The 17,327-nt window shown below is 44.8% G+C and overlaps 1 protein-coding gene across 1 annotated transcript in view; it reads right to left on the bottom strand.

Moving 5' to 3' along the window:
* The window catches only part of DNAH14 (dynein axonemal heavy chain 14), a gene marked incomplete at its 5' end in the record, with an annotated part of 111,605 nt that overhangs the window by 35,946 nt on the left and 58,332 nt on the right, over positions 1-17,327 (bottom strand). The window contains 13 exons of the mRNA XM_081123985.1: positions 20-217; positions 1,214-1,306; positions 2,006-2,173; positions 4,463-4,633; positions 5,407-5,574; positions 6,542-6,679; positions 7,909-8,037; positions 9,367-9,545; positions 10,381-10,442; positions 11,724-11,859; positions 12,888-13,046; positions 15,040-15,156; positions 16,830-17,062. Of these exons, the coding sequence (XP_080980111.1) occupies positions 20-217; positions 1,214-1,306; positions 2,006-2,173; positions 4,463-4,633; positions 5,407-5,574; positions 6,542-6,679; positions 7,909-8,037; positions 9,367-9,545; positions 10,381-10,442; positions 11,724-11,859; positions 12,888-13,046; positions 15,040-15,156; positions 16,830-17,062 (1,951 nt within the window). The remainder of the gene's footprint in view (positions 1-19; positions 218-1,213; positions 1,307-2,005; positions 2,174-4,462; positions 4,634-5,406; positions 5,575-6,541; positions 6,680-7,908; positions 8,038-9,366; positions 9,546-10,380; positions 10,443-11,723; positions 11,860-12,887; positions 13,047-15,039; positions 15,157-16,829; positions 17,063-17,327) is intronic.

Below are 17,327 nucleotides of genomic sequence, written 5' to 3'. Positions count from 1 at the left end.
AAAGACAACAGGCACTCACCTGGTCCAGGTTAAGATTAGCCATGATCAAAGCAGTGGGGTTCCCTTCCAGCCCTGTCTGAATAAAGACCTTTTTAAAGTCTTCTTTGAACTCCATGTAGGCGTAGTTGTGAGACACGGGCATCTGGTACACCTTGTAGTCTGTCAGGTAACAGGCCATGGTCGCGCAGGTTTCCTTTCCGCACCCGTCGATTCCAATCTTTGGAAGGAGAAAAATCCAACATGTGATTCCTGTGTGCGCTCTGGGAATCTTGCACGGTATAGTTCTCTGTCTAGGTGTGCCGGAAATTTAGACAGTAAAAGCACCTCAGACGGTTTCTGTAACTTTTTTGGGAGATAGATCACTGTCAGGCGGAAGGTGGGCAGTGCAAGGTGTCAAGAATGAGGGGTCCCCAGGTTTTTGACTGGAGCAGTAACTATATGGGGGTGCCGCTTACGGGATGGGAAAGGCTCGTAAAGGAATAGTTTTGACGGTGGGAAGATCTGCTTCTGCATTTTGGCCTTAATTCTATTTTCCAACTTTTAATTCCTTTTCATTAGTCTTGTACATGTCTGTTTAAACAAAAGATTTTTAAAATAAAGCTCTAGTTTTTCTAAGTGCCAGAAAAAAAGTCCTTTTTGGAAAAAATGGTGTGTGAATTAAATAACTGAATAGTTTTAAGTATAAAATAAATTAAAAACCGACATAAATAATAAATAAATAGTCATAAAGTAGGTGATTCGCATAATTGGCTGAATAGGTTGGATTTTTATTTAGCTTTCTGGAAGCTTTTCTCTAGCTGAAGTATTTGGGGATTTTCCAAGAATTTAACTCCCACTTGTTTTCATGGAAAGTGAAACTGTGCAAAGACTCATGTTTCTAAATCGATATTCAAGTACATGTGCTGTTCAGAAGTGAAATCCACTGCAGAGATAGTATATTGATGCCGAGGTCATGCTAGAGGTGGTGCCAGGTCCATCTCTTCGATTCATACCAAATACTTTCTAAAAACAAGTGGCATTTTTAGGTGCTGATAAATTTCTTAGGCAGACTCTCGAGAGGACAAGGGTCTTGTCCTATGACTCTATGACTTGGACTTTTCAAAGATGCAAAGTCTGGATAAGTAAAACTTCTGTAAGCAAAGCAGATTTGTTTGATTTCCTTAAGTTTTATTTTGCCAACTTAAAACCATTTGAAAAATTTAACAGTTCTTACCAGTAACATGTGACTCCCTGGCTGCCGGAGGACCCGGGCGGCTCTCGAGATGTGCTCTATGGCCTCCTTGAAGAACACCATGGAATGGGAAATCTGGCCAAGGAAACGGGAAAGTACACTGAGCGCAGGCACAGAAAAACGTTCCTTACGGTTTTACATATGAGGGTCCAGAAATGGAAACGACTGCTCCAGTCATCTAGGCCCAGGGAGCTGGCTTCCGCTTATGGGAAATAAGTTTGCACAGTGGGGACTGTCCCGATGCCCAGTCCGGTGACCAAGATTTGGTGGGGGGCGGCCGCAGGCCCGAGGGAAGGGAGTAGGGAGAGCGGCGCCCGGCTGCTTTCCTGCCACTGTGTCCCGGGGTGGGAAGGGTGGCGGGAGGAAGAGTCTCAGGACACGGGTTCGAGGTGTCTGGAATTTCGCTGGTGTGTCTGCTCCCTCACATCTCTGCCCACGACACGGGCATGCCCATGCCTGCTGCCACTCTGGACCTGGGGCCACACCCTCCCTCGCATTTCTTAATTCACTGCCTCTAACTGTCCAACCCCCTATGGCCCCAGTTGTGCATCCTGTATTTAAAATTTTACCCTTATATTAAATGAGACAAAGATGAGACAATATAAAACTGCATTTCTAATAGTCTGCTTTAGAATGAGGGCCCACCTTTCCCCTGAAATCTCTTACACACACACAGACACACACCTTCAAGATGTTTGATTTTATATATGTGTACGCACGCATATATGAATATATATACATATATAGTACTTCTAATACTTTATATGTTTTTACCCCCAAAGACGACAAACTCACCTTCATCTGGAATTCACTGAGTACCTCGGCGAGCTTGTCATAATCACTGGTGTTCTGGTAGATCTTTCTTCTGTGAGATTTGTTGATATCCAGGAAATCCACAAATACAGTCGAGTCGCTCATCAGGGATTCTTTGGCCCACTGAATCTATTGTAAGATGATAATTTAATAGTATCTGCCGCTAGTCAGTCCTACGCATCAACATTAACGCGCTACGTCTGCATCACACAGGCTCTGGCTCAGCAGGCCTAGGCCTCAGGGCTGCCGAGCCTGCTTTGCACCATGGGCCCATTTTGGCGGTGAAACCTGGGGGCTCCTCAGGATAATATTTTCTAGAGCTCAGGCTCTTTCCGCCAAACTGCCCGCCAATATCTGAAATGCAGAGACAAGGCTTGGCTCTTTCTGTTACTGTAACAGCTTGCACGCACTGAGCGCTTACTGTATGTCAGAAACTGTTCTAAGCACTTGACACAAATTAGTGTCATTCATTCTCACCACAGTCCTACAGTTGCTACCTTTACTTTATATATGTATATTTTGAGATTTTTCTTTATTTTTATTTTTTAATGACAGTTGATGTACTGCCTTATAACATTGTATTATATTAGTTTCCGATGTATGACCCCACGATTACTCATTTATGTCACTTATGATCACCCGATAAACCCAGTACCCACCTGACACTACATAGTCACTGCAGTGTTATTGGCTGTATTTCCTACGCCGTACTTCACGTCCCCAAGGTGATTCTGTGACTACCCATCTGTACATTTAAATCCCTCCCCCTTCCCCCCCGCCCCGTGTCGTGGGGTGGAACGAGCAACCCTTCTGGTGACCAGCCCTTTGGTCTGTTTCTATGAGTCTGTTTTGGGGTTTTATTTTTTTAGATTCCACATAGAAGTGAAACCACACGGCATCTGTCTTTCTCCGCCTCACTTCCTTCGCTTAGCGTAACACCCTCTGGATACGCCCCTGTTGTCACAAGTGGCACAGCCCCATCCCTTTGCCTTGCTGCGTAATGTCCCACCGCATGTGCGCCGCGCCTTCTTCACCCACCGGGCACCCAGGTTGCTTCCAGATCTTGGCTACTGTAAATAATGCTGCGGTAGACGCAGGGGTGCCTGTATCTTTTCAAATTAGTGTTTTCATTGCCTTTGGCTAAATACCCAGAAGCGGAATTGCTGGGCCGTATGGTTTATCTATTTGAGTTTTTGAGGAATACTGCCGTCCACAGGAGCTGCGCCAGTTTGCACAAGGGTCCCGTTCTCCACGTCCTCGCCGACACCTCGTTTGTTGACTTTTTGATAACAGTCGTCCTGACAGGCGTGAGGTGGGAGCCCTTTGTGGTTTTGATTTGAATTTCCCTGATGATTAGTGAGGTCGAGCATCTTCTTGTATGTCTGCTGCCATCTGTATGTCCTCTTTGGAGAAGTGTCTTCTCGTGTCCCTGCCCATCTTTTTGACCAGATTGTTTATTTTTTTTGTTATTGAGTTGTATGAGTTTCTTACATATTTAGATATCACCCCTTATCAGATATATCATTTGAAAATATATTCTCTGATTCAGTAGGTTGCCTTTTTATTTTGTTGACGGTTTCCTACACGGCTCACGCACCCTGATCTCCAACTATACTGCAGAGCTACAGTCATCAAAACAGCGTGGGACTAGCACGAAAACAGACGCACAGACCAACGGAACAGAACAGAGAGTCCAGAAATAAACCCTCACTTACAGGGTCAACTAATCTATGACAAAGGAGGAAAAATATACACTGGAGTCAGCAGTCTCTTTGTTATTTCAATTACTCTCTTACGCCACGTACAAGACAAACTCAAAACGGGTTAAAGACTTAACTGTAAGGCTGGAACCATAAACCTCCTAGAAGAAAACATAGGAAGTAAAGCATCTGAAATCAGCCTGAGTAACACCTTTTTGGATATGTCCCCTTGAGCAAGGGAAACAAAAGCAAAAGCAGAAATAAACAAATGGGACCACATCAGACTAAAAAGCTTCTGCACAGCAAAGGAAATAGTTACCAAAAAAAAGTAATGACAGCTCTTTCTGTGTGAATCATTTACTGAAACGCTTTCTGTTGTGACCTGGACGGAAGAGGCTCCGTGGGAACTCAGGTTCAAAGGGCTGGAGAGGCCGAGGATCTGGCTGACATACCAAGAGAGTAAATACTTTGGCTCGTCCTGAGAAAAGCGAGCAGTTTTGAGGTTCCAAAGAGGCCACATGTGTGAGCAGAGGCATCAAGACCTTATCATTTCCATCCCATCACATCTATACTTTGAATTTTCAAGTGAAAAGCAGAGCAACATTTCCTTCATTAATGTTATAGTACTTCCATACTATAGTACATTGATGCCTGCGTACTTTACCGAACCACTTTTGCCCCAAACACCATTTAAAATAAGGCGGAAAATATAATTTACCTGAAAATAATTCTCGAGTTCCTTTGAAAGAAACCGATAGAACTGACTTTTCTCGGAATGTTCAATCAGGCGATCGTGAAACACCCGGGTGGCTTCGTGAACGAAGAACAGAGCGACCATCTCTTTGGAGTTAATCACGGCCTTGTCGGCTTGCATCAGCCCCAGCAGGAGCTACCGGGGATTTAAAAATAACATTTTTAAAGACATTAGTTGGGAGGATTAGTGAGTCAAGGCTCAGTTTTTGCAGGTCCATGTTTCTATACAAACAGAAGCAGTTATCCAGGGTAAGGACTGTCATTTCTACCATTTATAATCTGGATTTTTTGATGAGTCGGGCAAGGTCTAAGACTCTTAATTTGGATGGGAAAAAACCACACAAATCAAAACAAACCCTTCTAACCCACTTCAAATGCTCTATGTGCTATTTGGGGCTAAAGTCCCACAGCCAGGAGAGACAGATCAAATTCGAAAATTGTTTTTTCTTCACATTTTAATTCTGAAAATGACGCTCTGATCAAAGCCGACAAGTAAATCAGCCCTTTTGGCAACAGCCCCTGGTTCACTGAAAGCAGACTTGTCAGGCTTCAGGCCTGTTTAGGAACCGCACGCAGGCTTCTGTTTTCCAAGGGCCGCAATCATCTCAGAAACTCCGCATTGTAAACCCTGTCGCTTCCTTCCCTGCTCGGTTTTATCAGTGGATTCTCTGCATGGAATTATTTTAGTGAGTCTTCTTAACAGGCTCATGGTGTAAGCTGCTAATGAATGGCAAAGCGAATCAATCTGAATTTCCCTTTTTGCCCCTTTTAATAATTAAATACTGACATTATGAATGGGTAAGAAAAGTGGAAAAAGAGGGGGGCGGAGAGTGTGTGTCAATTCAGTGAAATTACACTTCCCCAACGTGAACAGTGAAAGCCAGCCAGAGAACGGCTCTTGAAACAAACCTTGAACATATCCCGAAGATTGAACAGGTAATGGCACTTGGCCGGCGTGGGCAGCATGGCCTGGCACACTTGGTGGTACACAGCCAGGCAGCAGGATATCAGTTGGTCCTTGCTTTTCTGAACTTCATCTGTGAAGTTCTGGATGGAGAAATACATGCCCAAGTGCACCTTTGAAGAGAGATGGAAAGAGTCAAGTTGCCGCCCGGCCGGGCGTGGCTCAGCGGGTGAGCGTCGGCCTGGGATCCAGGCGATCGGGGTTCGATCCCCGGTCGGGGCACAGGCCCGGGTTGCGGGCTCGATCAGTGACTCATCATTGATGTTTCTGTCTCTCTCTCCCCCTCTCCTTTCCTCTCTCTGAAATCAATAAAGAGATATATATATATAAAAAAAAAGATTCAATTTGCCAAAAAGTTTAGGCACAGACTATTTCCAGCCAATTCCCACGAAAAACAGGAGCCGTGTGCACTATGGGGGACCAGTGTCATTTAAGGTGTCAGTAGTGAGAAGCCACTTTGAACAAACGGCAGACCAGTAAAAAGACACGCTGGGTGTGACAAGCCAGGTTTTTATTTTTATTTTTATGAGTTGTGGATTACCGATCACCTGCGAACTACCAAGTGCTTTTCGAAAAACGGGTTTTAAGAATTAAATCTTCAAGTTTTACGTTAAGAAAGAAGAGAAGCAAGTAATTAGGTTTGAAGAAGTATTTATCTAATCAAACTAGGTTTCACCTTGAGCCATTTTCCCAATAAGGTATTGCCGAGTTTTTTCTCTCATTACGTTTTATCCTCTAGGAAAACGAAAAAAAAAGAAATCATCAGGCGTCAGGATGGGGTGTGCTTGTGAAGGCAGCTGCCGAGGCAGAATTTCTGAGCATCGAGTCTTGGAATCTACATTTTAAACATTCATTAAACATGCACCAAGGTGTTTCTTACACACACACATACTGTTATGTTTTTGCTATTTAGAGGCAAATTATAATAGGCCAGAAAAATATACAGAGACAGCTAAAACTCATGCCCTTCAGAGAATTTCTGTTCAATAGCAGTGACCTGAAGTTCTCCCATTTTCCCTTATAGCGTGGAATTTCCTTTTATTTTTTTCCCCCCAGCAGAACATGAGCTAGATGCGTTACCTGGAAAATAGTACGCAGGGCAACCTGTGGAGGGTGAGGCAGGACCAGGATGGAAAAATGCTTCAGGAGCCGCGGGCTAATATCCCTCCTCCCGATGGAAGGAACACAAGCTGCCACGAGAGAGAGATCTTGAATATTCTGTGGAGAGCGTGAACGGGAAGGGCAGCTCAGGGCATCTGTAGAAAGCGAAGCGTGTTCCCATTTTCCCCGAATGGACCAAAGATTTAAAATTGTTTAAGATTAAGATGACCATATTCAGCAAGACAAAAATTACGGTGGTCACAGAAACCCACCTTCTCGGAAGTCACCCATCCTAGGATGTCATTCCAAGACATGCTGCTTCTAGGAAGCTTCCTGCATGTCATCAGGAAGCAGCCTATTTTTTTTTTAAAAAAGCAGTTGTTGGAAAAGCAGCAACCTGTCGCTGAGGCCAGAGGAGCAGATTCTGGTGGCGTGAGAAACCCGGGGGGGGGGGGGGTGTCCCCAGAGGAGCCAGGATTGGCCTGGGCTGAGAAGACGCGTGACTGTTTACACCCCGCAGCATCCCAGCCTTGTGGAGCGGGGTGGGATCACCCCCATCATCCAGTCTGCCCACCGTGGGGTGCTTTCAGCAGCCTTGTTCCTGCCCATGCCCATGCCCATGCCCACAGAAGCATCGTGAGAAGCCTGCCTCACTATCTTGGCAGTTCAAGGAACTTCTCTGGTGCCACTCACCAGCCAGTGGGCATCACCCAGGGCCCTGGGCCCGCCTGAGGTGGGAAACTCTGCAATGCCACCATCTACCTTTACAGGTGAGGAACCGAGGCCCAGGATGCTTAGGTGATAAAGTCAGCTCTGGAACACGGGGCTATGTTTCCAGAGAGGGAGCCAAGTAAGAAGGGAATGCATTTATTTAAAAAAAAAATTTAAGCCATTCTGACTTGGCTCAATGTAACAAAAATAATTGCACAGAAATTCCTCCCTGGGAATTTTTTTTAAACTTTGCAGTATTTCTGGAAATCCTTGATCTATGTTCTTGAAAAATAAAGCTAAGAGTAGACTTACGTGGGGATTCGCTTTTCTCCTATGCGTTAACTACTGATATATTGAAACATTTGATTAACTATTAATGTGTTTAACGGTAGTGAGCCCTATTTGATTCGGAAACGAAACCTATAGGACATACTTGCAGTTTTTACTAAGATTTAATCCTACCCAAAGTAGAATTTCTATGAACCCGCTGACGTGCTAACTTGCAAAGATGTAATCGGCATGCTGATTTTTTTTTTTGCTCTATATGTCCATTTCACTAGATTTTCTAAATTTCTCAACATTGTTTACCATTATTTAATTTATTGCTAAGTAACAATATTAAACATGAACTTTACCTTCCATGAAATTTTTTCAGTATCATAAATTCCTCCCAAATCTAGTAATTGTCTGATTAGTTCCAGGGGTGGCTGTGCTCCGTACATATCTGCTTCGGGCATATTCAGGTCATCAATGAACATGACAATCTGCAGGAAGACAGAGGGTTTAAAAGGTATTAATTAGTATCGCCTGTCTTTAAACTATGAATTAGGGATATTAATTATGCCGTGGTATAAGAACAAAATTATACGTAATGCTGTATCTTTTTTCCGATTAAAAAGCAGCAGATCAAATTCTATTTTAATATGATTTTAGAAAAACAGTAAGTTTTTGAAACAGCAGAAACTCGACTCAATTCTCTATGGACCCATGATGACAACAGAAATGTTTCTGATGCTGGATAAAGTGACCGGATGTGGCTACTGCAGAGGAACTGGCGTGACCGTCCCCCGTTCAACACTGACGCGCTGGGCGCACTGCTTTAGGCAGGGAGGTGCCTGGTTTAGGAATAAACTGTCCCCTGGAACCGGGCTCTGCAATCCCGCTGCGGATGCTGTCGTCAGGAACAACCAGCAGAGAATCCAGACATTTCCAACCTTTAAACCTGCCTGCCTTTCTGCCTTGGAAGATACTACGCACCGAAGAGCACTGATCACACCCTTCAGACTGCGCGCTCGGTGCACACTGGCCCCCTCAGGTTATTATTTATTTTTGTCAAACAAGTAGGAATTGAAAAACTACCAATAGCCACTTGTTTTTAATTACCTGATTACCTAATTTGTAACTGTCAATACCATTTTTTAGTAAGACACTCCATTTCCCCCGCTTTTGGACCACAGACCGGATGATTTATAGACAAACTGGTGTGAACCAAATTTCTTTTGCTTACATGTCTTCATGTATGTGACTTGGCTGAGCCATTACTGTCCTTTCCAAAGTCCCTAAAATATATCCAACTTGCAAAGACCCACCAAATTTATACAGATCTTCATTTAAAAATCAAGGAAATCTGAAGTACACCCTTAAAGGCTTTGAAACCGACAGCCACAGGGGTTAAACTCAGATGTCCCCAAGGACGCACGTGAGCTTCTTATTAACGACGCCTGCAAATCTCTGGATCTGGGGCTTATTTCATGGCGCTGAGCCGGAATCACCGGCTGTAACCTGCAATTGTCCCTCCCAGGCCACGGCCACAGGAGCACGTGGTCAAACGCACAGTAACAAAACCTGTCTCCTCGTGTCTAACTCAGATTCCAGGAGCTTCTCTGGCTTCAGTCATCCCGAATCACCGCAATTCATCACGTTGGGAAAACGAATGACATTGATCTGAAAACCTAAACTCCCACTTAGAGTGCATTTTATAGTAACAGGAGTGTAGGCCACGCTTCCGTTTTCCGTTTATTAGTATTGACTAAAACAAGTCACGGTGACCCAGGTGGCGTAAGCAGGTTAGCGGGCGAGCCCGGGCGCCCTACCCTGCTGCTTTCGGGTGCTCCCAGCGTGTTCTTCAGTCTTCTCCTTAACTTCAGGATCACCTCCTTAGTTTTGGCAGCCGTCATTTTGATGCCAAAATTTATCGTAGAGACGGTAACTTCTTTTCTCTCTTTTTTAAATGAACTTACATCAGTTTTTTCTGGCTTCTTAGTAACCTTATCTGCGATGCCAAAGATGGGAAGAAAAATACAAGTTTAGAGCACTTCCAGCACACGTCTGCTTTACTCTGACACGTGCTAGGAAACATAAAAATCACCTCACTTTACTATATTCTTGTCGTTGTAAAGAAATTACTCTGAGGACAAATCCGTGAGGGGAGGAATGGCAACTTGGAAATGTTTCCAGATACTCCTGACTTTTAGGAGGGAACCGGGGTGTCTCTCCGCAATCACAGCCAAGGGCAAGAGTGTGGAAGCTCAGGGAACCTTCCCTTCATTGATGCACAACGGACATAGATCACTCTCAATGCTTTAGAAATATTTAGCTTCTGCTGTTAATAATTATTAAACTGCACGTGCAAGATCTCAAAGGAGGCAGCTGGTGTGTGTGTCCCCCAAAGGCACTGGAATCAGGGCACATCTCTGAGTGAGGAGCATCCAGAAGGGCTACTGGGGTGGTTCTGTAGCAAAAGGCCCCAAACCGACAGCCTCTGCTGGCGGAACCCGTGGCAGGCAGGCTCCCCCCCCTTTACAGCTGTGCCCGGGCCACCCCACCTTCTCTTCGGAAGGGCCTTGTGGCTCCCAAAGGCCGCACTGCTTCTAAAAGCATCCAAGGGGAGGCCCGGCTGCGGCTGCCAGACCCCCGTGGGGCTCAGACAAAACAGCCCCCCACGAGAACAGCCCGGGGACAGGGCCGTTCTGGAGGGTCCTGGGTAGCTTCCAGGACGTTGTATTTGAAACTGTCAACTGAGCTTCCCATGCTGAGGTTTCTGACAGCACAGGGCGCCCTGCGACTCGCCGAGAGGGGAAGGTTTTGAAGCGACTGTAACTACGCACCTTGGCTTCCCGCTGCTGCCTTATGAGTTTCAGAAAGCAGGAGGCTGATATTCTGCCTCAGGCTATTGGAATAAAAAAAAACACAAAACGGTTTAAGGATTCAAAGTTAGCTTATTTACCGTGGCAGCTGTAGGCACAAAATAAAACGAAAGTTATCAGCCAGCGTGTGGTTGATCTGACTTCTGTCTCCTACAAGGAAACAAATGCCTTTTCCCTGTCTCCCGCTTTTACAGATCAGATTAGTGTCACCCTCAGAGCTGACACCCTAAGTTAATGAAACACGGACTTACTCTAAAAAACAAACTGGGAAGGTTCCTAGGGTGCCAGGCTACTGGGTATTTCCTTCGGAAAGCAGGCCAAGAACTCATTTGTTCCTTTACAAATACATTTGCCTTACGGGTCCCTTAACAAAAGGCCCTTCACCTTTATTTTGGTTTTGTCTCTAGGTACTTTCCCCCCTATGGTATCTTTCCTTATCGTTAAAATCCACTGCAGTTTAAATATTGAACACAGAGTAAAATTTATTTTTCCAGACTCCATTATTTATGATTATAACAACTTAGAGAAGGAATCATTCTTCTTGCAGCAAATGTTTCAAAAATGATTTCTCTGGTTTTTAAGGCCTTAAGGGTAGGAAGATCCACTGCAAACCAGCTGGTGTAAGACGCAGATGACGGTGTCTGGGACTAAAGGCGACACTGGGGAGAGACGCAGTGGAATTCGAGGTGTGTGAAGCAGAACAGACCTGACAAGGAGAGTGGCTGTGGCCACCGTGAGCGCGGGACCCAGGCCGCTGGGTCTGTGAGTCTAAAGATCAGAGGAAAGGTCCGCTGCGGGCCCCTCCAAAACTCCCTTTCATTCCATTCAAACAACAGCAGGCTTCTCTAATATTTTAACAGAATGGGAATTAACTTTCAAATTTTGGATTTTTTATTTGCATAATTTAGATTTGTCTTTTTTTTCTTTTTCCCCCCTCCAGGAAGAGACATACAGAATGACAGAGACACGGCTCTTTATATATTTATATATTTGGTAAGAAGGGAATCTATTTCTAGCGCAAACAAAACCAATTCTACGCAACCTTTTATTCGGGTACATTTTTCCAGGAAGGAAAATGGTTTATAGTTGCACTTTTTTAGGTAAAAAATTAAAAATTTAAATTTAGTTATATTTAAAATAAATGTAAGAATTTCTCATGTACAGGAATTAATTTTAGTACTTTGGAGAAGTGAAGATTTCCTTAACTCCTCTTATCTACACTTCTGCATTTTTACATAACAAGGCACAGTTAGACATTAAACTTTTCTTACCAGGCAAATCAAACTTAAGAGTGCAAAGAATACTACCTTGACTTTTTAATTTCGTTATATAATAGGACTTCTCCCAGAATTGACCCGTATTTCACACGGAAGCCTCCGGAGCCCTCCAACTGTGCAAGCATCTGATTGATGGCGGTCGTTTTCCCGACGCCAAAGTCTCCTAACAGAAGGGAGAGATGCGTTCGGTTAGACTTGTGTGCAAGGAAACGAACAGCTGCAGGCACATCAAAGGGAGGCAATAACATTTCCCTTCATTTGAAAACTGCATGAAAAGCATGTTTTTGCTCCTACTTTAAAAACAAACAAACTGTGGTTAGGAGTGGGTGGGCCAAGCAGTTAGTATGAAAACCTCTCCAAGTAGTTCAATGATTTACATCTCTCTCGAAAGATTATTAACCATTATTTTTCTATAATGCTCATTTACACCCCTCACAGGCAGTCCTGCCTACAGCACAGCAGAACCACTGCACGAGGTTAACTGCCCTGGAAATTTTTACCATTAGTCTGGGCGGGGGGGACTGGAACCAACCCCTTATGGCGGCAGGACAGGGGGCCATGACTTAAATTCACCAAATAGTAAGGAAAAGAGTTTCCTTAGTCCAAACTGGAGGCAAAATAAGGTCTGTCTGAGCATCCCAGCTTCACTTGGCCTGAACGGGGAAGGGGATGCTGGTGTCTCTGGTGAAAGGCAACAGACGTAGGAAGAGTTGGAAAAGGTGCCTGAAGGGGTTGAAAATAAACGTTAAGGAAGAGCAGGAGCTGCACTGAATTATTCCTCCGGCAATGGTTGAGGCCTGAGAAATTCTAACACGGGCCTGAGGAATTATGCGCGTAATATTCTTTTAAATCGGGCAATTGATTTGTAGCTTTTCTTTGCACGCAATTGTGTGTGTCCATTTAATTAAACCAGCCGACAGGACTACCACCGGCGGCCCTCTGAGGACCTCAGCCTGCGGACACGTATATTATTAACCCAACGGTTCTGCTGGGATTTGTCGCGGAGCTGAAGAGACACTGGAAAGGGCGCCTGGGGCCCTGTGCCGGCCAATGTGCGTCCATATGCTGCAGGTAGGAACGGAAAGCTTTTCAGGGCCTTTTTTTACCAACTTCTACAATAACATGGGTGCACAATAGTGACTAAGCCGCCTCCCAGCGCTGGAACTCCCCTCCTTTCGGTATTTTTAGTACCTGTGAGAAGCACGGGGCAGAAATTCTTTAAAAGGAGGCTGATGAGGAAGGAGAGGCATATCGTGTCCCTGGTGGCCATGTGGTTGACGCTCTCCCCATACTCTCTGATCTTCAGGAGGTTGTCCCTGGATCCCTGGTGATCTGCTAGTATGGAAGTCCCTAAGTTAAAGCGTCAAGCAGAGTTTCCGATCACCTGTCTGTCAGCGCTAACTTCATCTTTTAGGTGCTAAATGCTTTCTGGAGAGGCGGGTACATTTGGAGCAATTTAAACATACACAAAGAAGCCAAAGTTGCCGCGAGTGCCCGAGGGCCCCTCCTGATCGCAGAAGCTGTCCCTCCCGTTCACGCTCTGAGCCGGGGAACTCGGACTGTCCCCCCGGGCCTGTCACCTGCCCCCCCAGGCGCTGCAACTCCTTCCCGCAGCAAAACGCACCACCTGCCCAAGGCTCCTGCGACCCTCAGAAAGAGCTTCGCTTCTCCGGTGACCCTTCTGCCCCCCATCGCCTGCCATTTTCCATGGCACAAACATGTACGGGCCAGTAGCGCCAATCTCTCTATTGATTGAACCACGTGGAATTGACATTTTTCTTAGTAAAAGCCAAGTGAATATAGGCAATTTTATATGAAACAACACACACACACACACAGCCCCCGCCAAACTCAAAACTAAACCAAATCTTCCCTGGTCCCACGGCTTCCTAGCACCACCCCAATTCTCTCCCCCGGGGCACAGCCAAAACTCTCAACACGGGTCAGTATAACAGAGCCTCACTTCTTCATCTTTCCTTCACTTTTTATATTAAAAAGTGAACAGCTCACACATTTCCATGGCGTGCAATGCACCGTCAGCCTCTTTCCCCCCCGCCCGGGCCCTGTCTCCTGGTCCCCATCTGCGCAGAAAGCAGCACTGGTGCCCCCGACGGCGGCCTCAGAGGCCGGGTGACGCGCATCGGTGCCTGGCTGTGCTTTCCTGCGCAGCCATAGGAGCCAAGGGGAAAACGACCCGGTGTCCGGTGTCCACACTAACGCACGACAGGCCAGTCGCAGGTTTTAACCCTTTGCGGTCGTTTGTCTACTCTCAGCCACCAAAGCTATTTTACCGTTCCGGTCGTATGTCTGCTCTCAGCCACCATAGCAACGAACCGTACGAATCCTAACTCTGTTCATTCATGTATCAATTCATAATTTCTCTGAAAGCTCTTAATTCCGACCAGTATGACACCCATGTCCAAATTTAATACGACTGCAAAGGGTTAAATAAACACGACCGGCCACTACGGCCGTGACAGGTACGTCCCTCGGTGTCTCCAGCCGAAATGCATCTGGAGCTAGAACTTTCTGGATGCCTTACGATTCCCGCAGCTCTGGGCATTGCCTGTCGGAATTCTTACAACCAAACTTGGACATTTTCTGATGAGCGAAACCCAACCTCAAGGCAATTTAATTCAACTTGCAGCCTGAATTTCTTATGTTTGCAAGAATCTACATGAAGCTTGGGGGCTAAGTGCCTGCCTCAGGCTTCGACCAGGCCCTCAGACCACCACAGTGTCCTGTCTTTTTCCTACTGTCCTGCAGACCGGAGAATGGAAACGCAGCACATACGGACACTCGCCGAACTACAATTGTTCTGTTCTCATTTAAAGTTTCCCTTACAGCCGAGTGTAGTATTTACATGTTTTCCCTATTTTAGAGGCTTTCTCCCTTTTCGCCTTTCAATAATCACAGCGAAGTAAAGTAATAAATATTCCCATTAGTAAGACTTTCAGTGAACTAGACGGTTTTACAATGTGCTACCGACTCAGTGAAAGACAATCCAACTGTCTCAGGAGGTGATGTTCGAGGGCTGTGTTGTGTGTGTGTTTTTAAAGTATGTTTTGTAAACACACAGGGTGGGTGGGGCAAGTGTAGGTTTATATTCCTGAGTACATGAAACACAATTTGTTCTTGGATGATTTATTAATTATTGTATCATTTTCAATACAAGCAACCGGGTAACTACTTTTGCCCCACCCTGCAGATCTAAACTGGCCCCTGCGCAGGCTTGGGATTCATCAGCCCTCACAGTTGCTGACATAACTACAGCACTTTTACATACAGTGTATTCCCAGTATTTTAGAGAAATTCGAGTGTAATTCCTTATAACACTTCTTACCTCTCTGAAGCAGCGTCTGAGCGTTAGGAAGTAGTTCTGACCACGGTATGAATTCGCATTGCTGTAAATCCACAAAATACCCAAAGATGGACTGTTCGCCAGTTGGCAAGGTAATGCCTACATTTGAAAATAAATAAAAAAAATATGTAAGTAAGTCCCAGGGAAGTTGAAGTTACACTTACGGAATCTTTCCGTGACCATATGACCTCCATTTGAAAGATTTGGCTGTTGAACCAGAAATAACAAATCATTCACCAAGGGTATATCCAAACGTGTAAAATGAGCCCATGTTATCTTCCCATCTTTAATTGTACAAAAGCCACGTTTTGTTAGCTTTGTCTTTTTTTGTGTGTGGAAAGCAAGGTGAGTCATGGTCTGACATCCTCAGAAACCTCACTCGGAAGTCCTGCTCATTGCACCGGGTGCCGGGCTTTATCAAAAGCCAGCGACGTGCGGCTTGTGGCCAAACCAACACATTCGAGAATCCTGATACCTACTTGCAAGTTACATTTACTTTACTATTGTGAAGGTAATGAATGTTCTTAATAGATTGTGGAGAATACAGAATAAAGCCAAAAAAAAAAAAAAAAAATTATCCATGGTTTCACCATCCATAGGAAGATAACTGTTCATATCCGATACATTCCTTTAAATCATTGATGACATTTTTACATAGAGTACAATTCACCTTTTGGGTATACAAGTTGGTGAGTTTTTTACCACATGCATGTAACCTTGTACCCACCACGCTAGACAGGAGCCAGAACAATTCTAGAACCTTAAAGGACTCCCTTGTGCTGCCCTTCTGCACTCAGACCCTTCCACCCACCCTAACCTCTGGCAACCACCCATCTGTTCTCTATTTTTATATTTTGCTTTTTCTGGAATATCATATAACTTGAATCATACAGTGTCTAGCTTTTTGAAACTGAGTTCTTTCACCTGGCATAACGCATGTAAGATTCGCACACACTGTTCCCCATCATTCCATCGATAGTTAACCTTTTTAATTGCCGAGTAGTATTCCACTGTGTAGGCGTACCACAGGTTTTTTAGCCATTCGTCCATTAAAGAACATCTGAGATGTTACCAATTTTCTCAGTTATGAAAAAGGCTGCCATAAGCACGTGTGCGCAGGTTTTAGTGTGAATATACGTTTCCATTTCTCTAGAATAAACATCTAGGGGTGAAATGTGGGTCAGATGGCGATTTCATCTTTCCAGAGTGGCTGTACCTTTTCATCTCACATTCAGCAAAATGAAGTCCCTGCTGCTCTGCCTCCATGCGAACACTTGGTGTCCCTGATCTAAAACCGTTTTATGTTTCCAGCTTTACTGAGACACAAATCACAAAATACTGTGTCAGTTTACGGTGTACAATGTGATGATGTGACGCACACGTTCCGTGAAGCGATTGCCACAATCAGGTGAACGTTCCATCGCCTCACATCGTTGCCTTTTTTTGTGTCAAAGAAGAAACGTGAGGCTACAGCAACCCTGTGAAGGTCCCGCTGCACGCTGATGGCACAACAGGCCCGCCTGGCCGAGCGCGCAGTTCCCGGGCCCTTTACTTTGCCTCCCTGAGTTACAGCTTCTTGTAGCCGCCAGGGGTCTAAGTTCCTCCAGCCTCATTTCACCGGAGAAAGGGTGTGAAATGTAGTTATTAACCCTCTATTGCCTTTAATGTTCACACTTTAGAAGGTGGGCCTAATCAATGTAAGCCCAGCCACAGAGTTTCCAATTTCTACTCCAAAGGAAGCGTAATTATGGCCTTTCCCTCCCAGAGCTTACCTACTTGGGAATTGTTTTCAAATAATTCATGAATAAAGTTGTCAAAATCGTAGGTTACTCTGGCATGGGGAGCAGGTTCGAAGCTTGAATACAACAGCGTATCACTTTCATGCTCATCTTCCCGTTTTAAAGTCCCTCCGAACGCCCAAGTAAACGCAAAGATGAACAGCTTCTGAATCAGCATCTTTAATTTATCAGGATGTTTTTCCAGGTACCAGGTATTTTCATCCGCTCTGGAGGAGACACATGGGAAGGTTAAAACGTTTCGAAAGCATTCAGTCATTTATCTCAGTATCTTTTCAAAATTTCATCATTAAAAATTATAGTAATTAAGGGCTGACAAAGATTTTAAAGCTAATGTATAATTCTCCTTCCGTAAGTCATGTAAATTATACTCCTGCTACTACTGTTCTTTTCGAAGTACCGTATGTGTAAGAGATTTGTTGTCCACTTTTATTTATTTAAGTATGTACGATTCATTTTTAGTTTAGGTCAGTT

This window comes from Miniopterus schreibersii, assembly GCF_964146895.1.
Source record: "Miniopterus schreibersii genome assembly, chromosome: 21".
Classification (NCBI taxonomy): domain Eukaryota; kingdom Metazoa; phylum Chordata; class Mammalia; order Chiroptera; family Miniopteridae; genus Miniopterus; species Miniopterus schreibersii.
The sequence above is the reverse complement of the archived record's forward strand: the minus strand, read 5'-3'. Positions and strand labels throughout refer to the sequence as shown.